This window comes from Sander vitreus, chromosome 6 (genome assembly GCF_031162955.1).
Source record: "Sander vitreus isolate 19-12246 chromosome 6, sanVit1, whole genome shotgun sequence".
NCBI lineage: Eukaryota > Metazoa > Chordata > Actinopteri > Perciformes > Percidae > Sander > Sander vitreus.
This window is the reverse complement of record NC_135860.1, coordinates 10,378,504-10,392,015: the sequence shown is the minus strand read 5'-3', so window position 1 is coordinate 10,392,015 and position 13,512 is coordinate 10,378,504. Positions and strand designations below refer to the sequence as shown.

At 39.9% G+C, this 13,512-nt stretch overlaps 2 protein-coding genes across 2 annotated transcripts; one reads left to right on the top strand and one right to left on the bottom strand.

The window, feature by feature from the left end:
* Positions 1-381: 381 nt before the first annotated feature.
* On the bottom strand, positions 382-6,135 carry ppp1r8b (protein phosphatase 1, regulatory subunit 8b). Its single transcript, XM_078252449.1, has 7 exons — positions 6,048-6,135; positions 5,452-5,512; positions 4,942-5,095; positions 4,529-4,746; positions 3,801-3,945; positions 3,423-3,487; positions 382-3,059 (listed from the first exon to the last, which is right to left on the bottom strand). The coding sequence occupies exons 1-7, from the start codon at positions 6,098-6,100 to the stop codon at positions 2,706-2,708; spliced, it is 1,050 nt and encodes a 349-aa protein (XP_078108575.1). The 5' UTR covers positions 6,101-6,135; the 3' UTR covers positions 382-2,705.
* Positions 6,136-6,903: 768 nt separating this feature from the next.
* Positions 6,904-13,374, top strand: themis2 (thymocyte selection associated family member 2). The gene is made up of 7 exons (XM_078252442.1): positions 6,904-6,926; positions 7,492-7,624; positions 8,022-8,162; positions 8,249-8,674; positions 9,333-10,552; positions 10,841-10,955; positions 11,914-13,374. The coding sequence occupies exons 2-7, from the start codon at positions 7,522-7,524 to the stop codon at positions 12,024-12,026; spliced, it is 2,118 nt and encodes a 705-aa protein (XP_078108568.1). The 5' UTR covers positions 6,904-6,926; positions 7,492-7,521; the 3' UTR covers positions 12,027-13,374.
* The last annotated feature ends 138 nt before the right edge of the window (positions 13,375-13,512 follow it).

Below are 13,512 nucleotides of genomic sequence, written 5' to 3'. Positions count from 1 at the left end.
TGTGAACTTTTACACACTAGTCTTTGTGCAGTATTGTGAAAGTTCCATAATTTCTATAAACCGTACTTAAACATTAACACAGTTTACTGCCTCTATGTGAAGATTTGTTATTGCCTGTCATGAAAGTGATTTTTTTTTTCTAGGATGTGTTAACTCATTTAAAGGTCTAAAGTACTCCTGAAGCATCTGGTCAAAGTTTACTTTCAGAATAAAGTCTCGGGAAGGTGTAGTACCTTCCTGTAGGTGTTGTACAAATACAACTGCTTTGCCTATGCTGTTTGCTTATAGCCATCCATGTACTTGCCTTGCCTTGTTAATATCAGAGCAATTGCACTGCAACATTAATTAATCACAGTTGAAAACACTGCAGAAAGTTATGAGTCAAAAGTAATTCATTTTTTATTTACAGTCCTATGATTACAAAATCCACACTCCGACAAGGACAAAAAGTCACTAGCAGTTAGTAAAAGTGAAACACTTTGTCTTTTGTTGATCTCAGATCTCAACCTTTCACTTATAAGATCCCATGAAAGGGCCACTTGAACTACCTAAAAAAAAAAACTAAAAAAAAAACACAGTACATCTTTAGTGGTGACCTCATTCTGTACCAAAGGAGAACTTAAAAAGTCCAACCATTAAGGCCATCTGATCTTTCTACGTTTGATCCAACTCTACCTGCCTTTCTTACCATAACTACTAGCCCCTTTGTTTACAGTAAGATTGATAGCTTATGGTCCCCACAACAACCTCTTTCAAAGGAAAATACAAAGAGGTGTCTTGGCAGCCTTGTGGTTAAGATGCATACCATATACTGTGACCACAATGTCTTGGGTGTGATTACGTCTGAGGACTTTCATTGCAGGTCACTCTCTTTCTCCCCCTTCAATTCTTGTCACTTGTCTACGGTCCATCTTTGAATAAAAGCAAAAATGCCCCCAAAAAGAAAGGATACCATTTCATGGGACCTTTACACATGGAGTACATTCTGTATAGAGAGGGCTGGGTATTGGTACTCGATACCTTTAAGGTAGCCCAGTACCAAGTAGTATCCAAATGTCTCCAGTCAAACGATACCTGTCTTTGATCCTTTTTGTACCCAGATCTAGAAAAAAAAAAAGACTTTTTGTAAGGTTTTGCTCGCAGCCAATCGCGACATGTGACTGGCCCATAGCCGCAGCAGCTACAAGCCATACAGAGTGTGTGTGTGTGTGTGTGTGTGTGTGTGTGTGTGTGTGAAGTCATGTGCATTTGAACACTTATAAAACGTATTTGTGTAAAAATCATGTGGATGAGGAGTGGCAATGGCATTTTACGCAACTGTATGCCTTACATTTACATGATCAAATGAAGTACAGACAAAAAAGGTATCAAATGAAGTACTCTCTTGGTATTGGTATCAGTAATCGGGTACTGATATTGGTACTGGTATCGTAATTCTTTTAAACAATACCCAGCCCTGCATATAAACCAATTATATTGTGTTTCACCAGTTTGACATAACTATGTTTTTACGCTACTATGCAAAGACCTATGTCTCCTATGTCTCAAGTCAGTTAAGGGTAAAAGTTGTGTATAAGTTTTGTATTGTATAAACTGCACTATACTCTGTTGCATGTAAAATATATTAATGCCATTATACATACTAAATCCAAACCTGTTTTTACTACCTTTTTTATTTATGCAGCAAAGTTGGTATTTCTTACTGTGCTGCAGTTCCAATTCTGCTGTATTCTGTTACTACTGTACTTAACAGTCCAATGACCAACATAGAAAACTATAAAATCGTTGTATTTATAGCATACTGATGCTGGAAAAAATGGGCAACAAACCATTTAAAACTCAAACTGGAAAAAGCCAACAGACAAATATGATCAACATACTGTTTGGACAGGGCAAATGTGTTTTTATCTGCAGAAGAATCCAAATTCATAACAAGACGCTTGCAACACCACTTAATGGGATGCCACATATAGATTTTGGACAAGGTTAAGGTTAGTGCAACAGGCAATAAGCAATGACCTGCAAGTCTGCAGCCAAACCTCACTAAAAATGTTGACCATTTTGCACAAGTCACCATCTAGTGGCTTGTTGGACAAAAAAAAACAAACAAAAAAAACACTTTAGTTGACGTCATATTGGTCTAATACATGTAACGGAAAAGTTTCACATTATGTCAATGGGTTTTCAAAATAAAAAGCAGCCCTGTTTTGATAGAAACTTACTGTCTGGATTATCTGACTTCTCGCAGTAAAATATTTCATATAAAAGTACTTTGCCATTTGTTTAACAGCATTATCAAAACACTGGAGTGAAAAAACATGTTGAAACGTGTTTAGTAGAAAAAAAAAATCCAACTTTACATCCAAAACATAACTCAGGAACCATCATATCCATGTGTCCTGTCACTCACAGACAAACATCTAACTGCCACTCTGAGGCCCAAATGCTGACTGCCAAGTCTTGTAAATTTACGTTAATTGTCTTCTGCCATGTTCTGACCAACTTATCAACTGCTGACTTGGCAATGAAGATGATATTTTGTGACAGACCACAAGGAAATGGTAAGGTTCTTTTTGTGATGATGATGAGTAGCACAACAAAAAAAAAAAAAGGAAGATTGCGAAGTTAATGACTCCACCTCTGTCATATCACAGTCCCTGATGTATCTGCTGGCAACCTGAGAGTCAGCAGATTTAAGAAACTGGTTAGATGAGTAGTGAAGGGGTGGGTTTCTTGCCCGGCCATGCTTCTTTGGCATACTTCTTTTTACGTGGCTCATTGTGGGTCTCTGGTAGGTAGGGGGCTGTGACAGGGGTGGGGTTGAGTGTGACAGGGGGCTGGGGAGCCTCTGGGGCCAGGTCCACCTCTGGTGCTGGATTAGGGAAGGGCAGAGGAAGCCCTCCCTGCATAGAAGCACCTCCTGGAGCTCCTGTTGGCTGGTTCTCATGACTGGTGGGAGGCAAGTCCCCATACAGACCACCGCCCAAGCTGTAGCCGTGGATGCGCTTTGAAGTCAGTTCATCAAGACCCAGAGTGTTGTGACCCTCTGATCTTCGTTTCTGCAGCAGGGATGACAGAGTGTTTACTTTACAACTTATACATGTAGCCCTAACGTTACACATTTACTACATTTGCAGGTCATACACCTAACACATTGCAAATGAACAAGGTGTTATACAACACTATATGAGTGCACTACTTATTTTCAATTGAAACAGATCAGAACCAATCATTCTGAAAATACTGGTGCCATGCTCACTTAGGGAGCTAGACAGATTATAAGTTATTATTTTAGCCTAAACATAGCACTGTTAAAGTGCTGAGTGAGCAAACTGCTCAATACACATTAATACTTCGTAGCCTGTCAACTTAAAATGAATAAACTGGATTAGGCATTATTAATTGACCAAACCAAAGCTTACCTTGATGGGGACGACAGCAGTCTGCACCATGTTTCTAAACCGTCCCACCGAGGGGTCTATATCCTCTGTAAATGATAATACAAGTGTTACAATTTATTGCGGAGTGCATTTCTGAGCTCCCTCACTGCAAAACCCTTCAAATCACATCAACTGTCTGTAAAAGTCTTAGCGGAGATCAAAAGTCAAATCCTCTAAACTAATCTTCTTTTCTGCTGTAAAACTTCAAAACAAGAATCTTAAAAGAATTTACAAAATGAATGTTTAAAATTGAGAGCAATCAATCACAAAAAAAAAAAAAAAAAATGGTTTGGGAGTTGTTTATTAGGTATGAGTGGTTCTTTGTGTTTACTTCAATATCGCCTTTACTCTGACTCGTACCTGGGTTAATGATGGAGTCCTCCTCATTGAAGGTAACCCTGGAATTCCTGCGTTTCCTCTTAGGCCTCTGGATTTCCAGATTACCCTCCTCAATGGTCAGTAGGGAGATGCGCTTGTTGTGAGCCGTGTTAAACTCTGTCAGATTCTGGCAGGATGCAGAAGAAAAAAAAAAAGTGTGTAATGTGGTTGCATTGATATCAAGATATTACTACTTTACAACACAACAGTAACCAGACTGAGCAGGATAACAACAAGTAGAATTATAAAAAATAGCCGTGAACTTGTTTTGGGATGTCGTCTTTGTTTTGGTCATAAAACTAACCCTCTCACTGTGTGCTGGTTGCCTAAAAAAAAAATTTCTTGTTTAGCATTTGGTAGCACCTTGCCAACCACAGCTAGCTAGCTAGCGTTAGCTGGTAACTTAAACGAAAGTGTTGACGGTTTTCAACCAGCTCCGTCTGCGTACTGCCGTACATGCAGGTGGAAGGGCGCCAGTGTGAAGGTCCTCGTTTACTCGCCGGCAAAACTTTGCTGAATGGCTCGCGGCAGGGGTGGAGTCACTGACGCTACGTCCGTTATTTTTTATAGTCTATGGTCTATTAGCAGTCTACCTAGAACTGCTATTTGTGGGCAAGAAAATGTGATAATTAAGATACACGACACAGCCATTTTCTTTCTCTTCTACGTAGTTCATGTTTGAGAATATTGTTATCGAGAAACTAATGTACCTCCAGCTCCGTCTCTTCCTCCGGAAGCCCAAGCAGTCCTTTCAGCTCCTCATCCTCTCCTGTCTTACTGTCTCCTGTGCCAGCCGGGCCTTGGGTTTGAGGCTTCTCTCTGATGGTGTAGGTCCTTGTTGAGGCCCCAAAAGATATTGTAGAGTCTATGGGAACTTGCTGAGGTTTGTGTGCCTCCAGACGGATGTGTCCAAGGAAAGTACCGTGTGCTAATACAGGGACAATCACACAAGACATTTGCTTACGTTAAAACAGATTATTCATAGTTTACATTCTTGTGAAACTGATCTTTACAGGTCAGGTCAGTTTTGTTAGTTTTTCAGCCCTTAGCATGTGTATGTCAAACCATTCCAGACTCTGGTTCCACATATAAAGTGTGACTGTGATTGTGAATGATGTCTTACTGCTGTTGAGGTCTATGAGAAAGACCCTTTTCAGGTGTTTGTGGTAGACCAGGGCAGCGTGGACACGGGAGCATGACTGATGGTCGATGGTGAAGTCACACCAGTCGGGGTTCCTCCCAAACAAGTAGTACTTCTTTTCATCGATGATCAGTTTCTACAGCGAGAGACCGTTTCAGTGAATCATGGTCATTCAAACAACTGCTTAAACTGTCTGTAAGCAGTCTGAAATGTCTCTGTGCCTCTGAGCCATAACTTAACACTGATGCTTCCCACTGAAAAGCTTAAATCTCAGAGCTGATGCTGCTCTTGCACCGTTTGTAGCCATGCAGCCATAGAAAATTCCAGAGTGCAACCCATCTGGGACAAAGTGGACTGTCAGGCACGTATCTGGTGCATTCAACTAACTTACAACCCACAATGTGATCCATTGCATGGTGTAACACGAGTTTACAACAACAGTAAGCTGATGGCAAGGCCACCGTGACCTGAAGTAAAACATTTTTAAGTTACCTCCATCAGTTTGTCTCCCTTCATCACATCTAGATGTAGCCCTTGGGGCGGCTTGCCTGCCCTGAAAGAAAACAGTTGGTGTGGTGAACATGTTCAACATTTACATAGTCTACACTACGGCCATTTGTGCAACGTTGATCATTACAAGCAATACATGACTATCATAGCTTTGTTTCTCTTGTCATTCTTAAAGGTTTATTTTTAATACCGTGTGTAACGTTAGCTCATGGAAACGTTTATAGCGGTCGTCATGCAGGAGCAATGCTATCACAGACCAAGGCAAAGGCTAAGACATGTTAAAATGCCCTTTCTATATGATTGGACGCCTGTTCATAACTGACACTCTTAAAATCAAACGTATGCAGCATCTTCTTGATAAAAAGAAGAAAAAAAACACCACCCAACGCCAAGTTAATGGCAGCGTTAATGGGTTAGCTTGCATGCTAGCTTGGCTGCTAACGTTAGCTACAGTAACTACAAGCTTATCTCTCAGTAAAAGATCAGTTATATAAATGAGTGAGTGCTGCTTTGCTCATTTGCATCTGGTATTGCATTACAAAGAAACAGTTACAACTTCAGCATGTGCATTTTCTCACCATGTTGGACAATCAAAAGGAGGAGCACTTTCTTTGATTATTTTAGTCGCCATCTTGCCTTATCTTCTCATAGCCAAGCTGCATGTTGGGTAAACGTCATTTTGGGTTACTGGGAGTTGTAGTCTTACAATTCTATCATATTACTTCCAAACTAGACCACCAAATCTATTTACTGAAATGTATCATGTCCATACTTTCAATTGAAATTGGGCTTGGGTATCATGATTATACTCTCACTGTGCTAACATTTAGTGAAGGAAATTACAGTAAAGAACAACTTTTATTCTCCTAAAGATCTACTAGGGGTCCTCAGGTCCCAAATTTCTGACTCAAACTAGGAATGCTTCAGTAAAATTGTTTGAAATGTATATAATTCATGTAATTGTGGGAAGCTAGTCTTTGAGAAGCTGAAAAAGACTAGTTTCTCAGATGTCATAATTATGTTGCAAGGACTGTGGTAGGGGGTGTGTCTTCTCTGGTTTCTGAAAAGAATATAGGCTACCTCCATTTTCTTTACACAAGTGTTTGTTAGTTAATGTAGCATTTGATAAATGACTGTACCAAGTTGGACCATGGAAAGGGGGGTGGGGTGGGGGGAACCCCTTAAGAGGTTCAACCAACAGACCAGGCTGAGCTTTGAGTGCTTGATTTGGAAAGAGTTGTGGGTTTTGGAAAATGCTGTGAGGGGGGCTGTCTTGTCATGTCACAAGGTGGGAGTATGCTTGGTTTATTCTACAGTGCAGAGTAGCAAAAGGAAGTGAGTGTGTTGTCTACTACGTGTCTGAGGTAGTTTAAGAGACGGTAGGGTAAGTTCCCTGTATTGATATGTCATGTGACACTTTGAAGGGCCACTGGAACCAGGATGTATTTATATGTAAGGTTGGTACAGTAACTAAAATGACGTTTGATCAAGAGCTCAGGTAACCCTTTTCTTGGTCGGCTGGGTTGTCCATCTGCTTGGCATGCAAAAAAAGATGAGGTGTTTTGGATCATTTAGACCTTGAAATAATTTTCATAAATAGTTGATTTTGTCCATTTGAGTAGAGTACATTATCCATTGGGATGTTATGTGTGCACATTGCACTGTGCAATGAGTTTGCAGTTTCCACATTCACACACACACACACACACACACACACACACACACACACACACACACACACACACGCACATTGTGACACATTTCCTTATAAAGGTATATATCCTAGAGTATCTTGGTCTATTGGTGAGAGCAAGGCTTTACACTGCAATCAGACTTGATATCTCTGACATCTTCTTTCACTTTACAGTATAATAATACAAAAGTCATATCACTTGTTCTCTGCCTGTAAATGCAAGCATTGTGCAAACAGCTCTTGTAACTTCCTCATTCACTTTTGTGGTTTTTGACTGTGAAAGTAACCCCCTTTTATGCTTTGCCTGTCATTTGCTGTTGTGCCTTCAGTTTTGATAGCAGCACACTGAGGCAACAGTGATGGCAGGCACGACTGCTTTGCCACTTCAGCAATTAATTGCTTCATTGGACAACTCTTGTCTGCCAAAAATTCTACAAGTTTGCTCTGGAGTGTATTTCCAAGGTAGGCATTTGTTTGTTTTAGTCATTGTGAACTGAAACTGTGAGGGTAGATAACGATAAGAAAGGATAAGAGATTATATGAACCGATTAGATAAGCTGTCTGGATTTTTGTTTTGTGTCTGTTTGTATCTATTGCATACATTTATATCTATATATTATACATGTTTCCTTTCTTGCCAGCCGCAAATCAGACGTTATTGTAAGCAAATAAGATAATGAGCATTTGTTTTAGTTGAAATGTTTTTATTGTTCATGGTTGGTAATTAAGTAATTAAATTAAGATTGTGTCACAGTTGAAACAAATAAGAAAACATGCTATTTATGCTTGATATGTCTGCTCATCGTCGAATGTTGATCTTATTATTTAGTTCTTTCTTTGCTCTATTTCTCACTCTTAGGTTCTATATATGAAATTTCTGGAAGTGAAGTGTGCTTTTCTACTGGGGATCTAATAAAGGTCCTTAACATTGAGCTCCTATCCGTTTGCTGTGACGACATCAGCAACAATGAGCAGTTTGAGCTGCCTATCAACCACACAGGTTTGTCTGAGCTGTAGACAAGATTCTCGTGAGAACAGCTACTTTTGTTTTGTAGCTGACCACTGACACTTTTTGCTGTTTCTCAGGTTTGTTCGAAGTTGTTCCGGAGGAGATGCCATACAGTAGTATCGAGGAGATGTTGAGCCTGAGGCCTGTGGGCCTGGAGTCCTGCCTTCCCTTCACTTTTACCAGCCGCTTCAAGATTACCATTGGCAATTACACACTGGGAGCTGACAGAGCTTTGACAGTGCTCTCCATTGAGCGGCATGAGGGTGAGGAGGATTATGTGCGCTGCCATGTTCAAGGACAACAGGACGTCTCTGTGGAAGTGTGTATCCCACTTTCTTCCCGAGGGGAGTTCAGGGAGTGTGAAAGCAAGGAGCGCTTCACTCTGCAGGAGATCATGTCCTCGCCCTGCCTGCGTAGTCGAAAGTTTCACTTAATCAACACCACCAAGGGTGAACGAACCCTTGTCCTCTGTCCAATATACCAGGTCCACGCCATCATGAACTGTGAGAATTTCTTACTTTTTCATTTTTATTTGAAAATAAGTTATTATTATGTTATCTACATCTTACATAGACCTATAGAATGGTTATTATTTTCACATTTCTGTTTATAATACACATTGTATTGCACTCAAATATGAATTTGAAGTACTTTTACTTGAGTGTTTCCATTGAATGCTACGTTATTCCTCACCTGAGAGGCAAATACTGTACTTTATACCACTACATTTATCTCCCAGTTTATAGGCTAGTTATGGGCAGATGAAGATTTTACAAAACCAATTATCATCTCATTAAATATGATGCATTGTTTTAGATAACATTACCCAACAGTAAATAAAGTAGTTAAAATTAGCAGTCAGTAATATAATATAGCCTACTGTAATATAACATAACACTCCCATGGACCATTTCCCCCCACAATTACTTGTGAGACTTTCACTACATTTTGTTGGTGATAATATAGCTGTACTTTTATATTTACAATATTTACTTTTATATTACACTGTACTGCTACTTTTACTAGTAGTACTTTTGCTTCTGGTAAAGGTTCTGAATACGTCTTCCATCATTGATTCAACACACTGTACTCTGGTTAATTTAATTTCATCAAGTGCCTCTATTACTTTTTCTGACATCATTTTTCTCATTTCCTGTACAGTGAGGAAGAACGTGTTGAAGTTTCCCTCCAGCTTAGAGGTGGATGTGATCGATGTCACTGAGACGTGTAAGGATGTACATTTTGTGACCCCGCTCAGTCTGACGGAGGTCCACGCCCAGCCAGATAACTCCTTCCCTACGGTAGTAGAGATATTGGAAGGAGCAGAGAGCAGCTCTCTGTTCAAGTGCAGCTGGCTACCAAAACTTACTAAGAGCAGCCACCTGATTTTCCACAAGGTAGGAACCTCAGCTATGGTTTTATTATCCAACCTGAAGAGCCGAAGGGCACAGCAGTACTTCCTGGCATCTCAGCAATATGGTGGACGATTTCGTAAGCGGCCAAGAGAGTTTAATTCAGTGTATGAGCTGTATGTTGCTTCGATCCAGGCACCAGGCCTGAAGGTCAGCGTAACAAGGAGCTGTGATGGAGTTGAGGAGGAAGGCCTGCCTGCCCTCAGTGTGGGCGAACAGCTGGAGGTTGTTCGCTGCGAAACGATGGAGTTGCCTTGTGAAAGCAGCAAGGGACAGAAGCAGTCCGTTGAGGCTCTTTTGTGTCAGCGCCTCCAAGAGCCAGATGATGACGATGATGATGATGATGATGATGAAGAGGAGGTCAAGCAGCAGGATGAGAGAGAGAATATTCTCATGCCTCTGTACATGCAGGGCCACTTTGTGGAGGTACTCTCTGATAACAAGAAGTACAGACTCAGGGACTTGGGTAAAAAGTTTAGTTTGCCGCTGAATGTTAAAGTAGTGAGCCGGGATACTGAACTCGAGACTGATCCACTAGTTGGGTTTCCAAGTCTCAGAATAGAGGGGGCTATGCTAGAGCCCACCATCCAGGCGAGCTTTCCACAAAACCCAGCCCACTGCTTTGAGATCCCAACCCAGTGGCTTTCCATGTCTGTCTTCTTTACCAAGGACCCCCTGCCATGGCCCAACGGTCAACCACCTAAGTGCCATGTGGATAGTGTTACCGAGGTGACAAACACATTCTTTTATGAATTTAGTAAACACGGCAACTCAGATGCAGCTCCGCCACCTCGACCACCAAAGCGAAATCTGTCATCTTCAAAGTCTTCAAAAAAATCATCAAAATCCTCCGGCAAGTCATCCAAAGCAGGCAAATCCAAACATGCTCCAGGCAAAAGCATTCCAACCAAGGAGTTAGCAGATTTGACTTTAAACAGCAAAAAAAGGCCCCCAGCTCCCCCTCCTCCGGTCAGTATGGCTTTATATGCATGTTTTACAGTCCCTAGAGATATTTAGAATATATTGTGGTTGAGCTGTCATTTTTACAAGGTCTTCCTGTCATATGTCTCAAGCTATTTTTTGACACATAGCACATACTAACTTCTGTCTTTGGCAAAAACATGTTCTCACTATTTGACTTTCAGGAAATCTCTGGTCAGAAGCAGAAACAGATGCAAATAGAACATACTTCCATTTTTCTCTGTAATGAAGAAATCAAGCGTGCATTAACACTGAATATTTCTGACTTCCTCTTAGGGTATCTTGGATGATCAACTTCCACCAGTCATACCCCGAAAGCAGACAGCTGCTGTAATGACAACAGGCAAGGCTCTGCCAAACACTTATGTGCAAAGGGAGGCGAAGACTCAAGGTGAAGCTCTTTCTGTATATTCTATTGCCTAGGTTTCAATCATACTGGCAACACTAATTCTGATGGTATTCTATATTTTTATAGAATTTGTTTTTATTATTTTAAACAAATCAAAAAGATCAAAACCAACAATACCTTTTAACTTGCCCTCTCTGTCTGTGGCACCCAGCCCAATGCCCATTTGTTCCAACTGAAGATGTAAATATTTATAAACAGGTCAAGAATATATAGTTATTAAAACAGAGACGCTTATTGAAACAGAGGGGCTCTGAAGTTTGTAGCAAATACCAGTCAAGCAGGAGCAAATAGTGCATTTTGAACAGCGAGGAGAGTGGCAGGAAAAACAAAAGGGTTGGCAAGCAGGGGAAGCACATTTGATCATTTATTAGAATCAGATCATTGAATTCATATATAATGTGTCTTCTATATTGTTTATTATATATTATCAGTGTGTTTTCTTGCAATAATATAGACTATTGCTGCAACAGCAAAATTGAGGACCGCTAACAGATAAACTACTCAAATAACATGTAAGGAGGAAGTAAAAATATCTTACTTACTTAGCAGACTTAGCAGCAACAGTAATGTTTACAACAGCAAAGTCAATATATAAGCCACAGGGCCCGTAGCCTAAAGTACTGGGTTTCTGTACCCATCCCTAAATAAACTGATTTTCCTTATTCATTCACACGTCCGTATCGCGACGACATGAAAATACTATGGGTCAGCACTACTCCAGATGAACATTTAATAGACCTATCTATATTCATAGACACAACCGCTGACTATTCCTGTAACAATTGGGCCACAATTAAGAATATTGACTATACACAGTCCAGCCATATACTGATTTGGACCTAGTCTTGTTTGTCTTTTAGTTGTATATGGTGACAGTGAGAAAAATATAAAATATTGTGAATATTATTGAACAATAAACCGTACCCCTCTTACCCCCCAGTGCCGCTGTGTGACGTTGCAGCAGATGTGGACAGCAACCATGACTATGAAACTATAGACGACACTTTTACGACGATTATGAAGAAAGCACAAGAGGACGTCATGTTTTACTAAATATTACCGCAACAGCAAAAGATCTCACATGGGCAGTGGGCCCCCTTATCTTGAATAATATTATGGCAATGTACCAAGGCACAGATTTATATCCTGAGACTTTGCAGTCAGACCAAGCAACTTGTCCATTGAATCCTAAATATTGTGATTGTGATTTCATGCTGAAAATAATTAGTTTAACACAAGGTTAGATATTTCAGTTAAGTATTACATTATTCAGCAATAAACTCCTGACAGTATATCGCATCTGTGAGGACCTGTGAGATCATTTGGTGTCGAGACAACCCAACACCCCTGCTTCATATGTGGTCAGCGGAACTCTTTCATTCTTTGTCCATTCATTTCTACGCTCAATCCACTTCATCCTCTTCAAGATTGTAAGTGGCTGTTGCTATGCTTGTACGGTATAACACCCACAAACTTTGATTGAAAAAACAGTACCTTTGTAGTATTTATTGTTGTAGTATTTAATACAGCACCTTTGTGCTTTTTGTTCAAACTTGTTAGCAGAGCATTGATCTAACCATATGGTAGTTCTGGGGGCTGTAGCTTGTATTTTTGTATTCAACAGCAACACCCAGTCTAATACAACACCACAAAAACAGCCTTAAAAATACATTGTCTAAAACAAATTGCAAAAATGCATATTTATAAGCTTCACAGAGGTCATAATAGTATACATTTTTATTGTACAGGCATTTAATGTATATGGCAACCTCCTGCAGTATACATGTAGTGTATATATGTAGTATACAGTCTTTATTAGGAAGCAGTCTTAACCTAAAAAAAACCCCACAAAATTGCAGCTCTGTAGCTTCTCATTGGGTCATGTAACAGTAATGCAATAGCTGAAGCTCTCCCAGCGGTCACAGCAAACTATGTGAGAGCACAAGGAGGTGCCACATTTTAGCAAATCCTGCTTTTGTTGTAGTTTGTATTTCATTGAAATTACTCTGGAGGTGTTGACTCACTGCCACAGAAATTACAAAGTAAGGTAATGTTGTGTAACCTCTTTCTTTTGAGGTACAAACATACTGTAAATTTGTCTGGATTTTTTTTTGTACTTTAGACATCCATCATAAAACAGTGGCTACAAAATGTGCTTAGACTTACTTGGTTTATTCAAATTTTGTGACACAGAGGAACCGTATCGACAGATGTGTTGGTCTACATTTTTGCATCATGCCCAATCAATTTGAATTTGCCACAGGTGGACTTAAAGTAAAGACAAACACCTAAAGTGTGACCTTAAGATACAATATGCAAAAATCTGTTTGTGTAAATGTCCATGTAAAAGAGTAATTTCTGTATTTACATCTTAATAAATTTGCACAAATTTCAAAAATCATGGGCTTGTGTATGGATGGGATTTTTTTTTACAATTAAGGTTTAATGCAACAAAATGTGGAAAAGTGAAAGGGCCTGAATAATAAAGCCCACTTTACAGACTATATTGGAACAATTAGAAAAATATTTCAAATGTGTC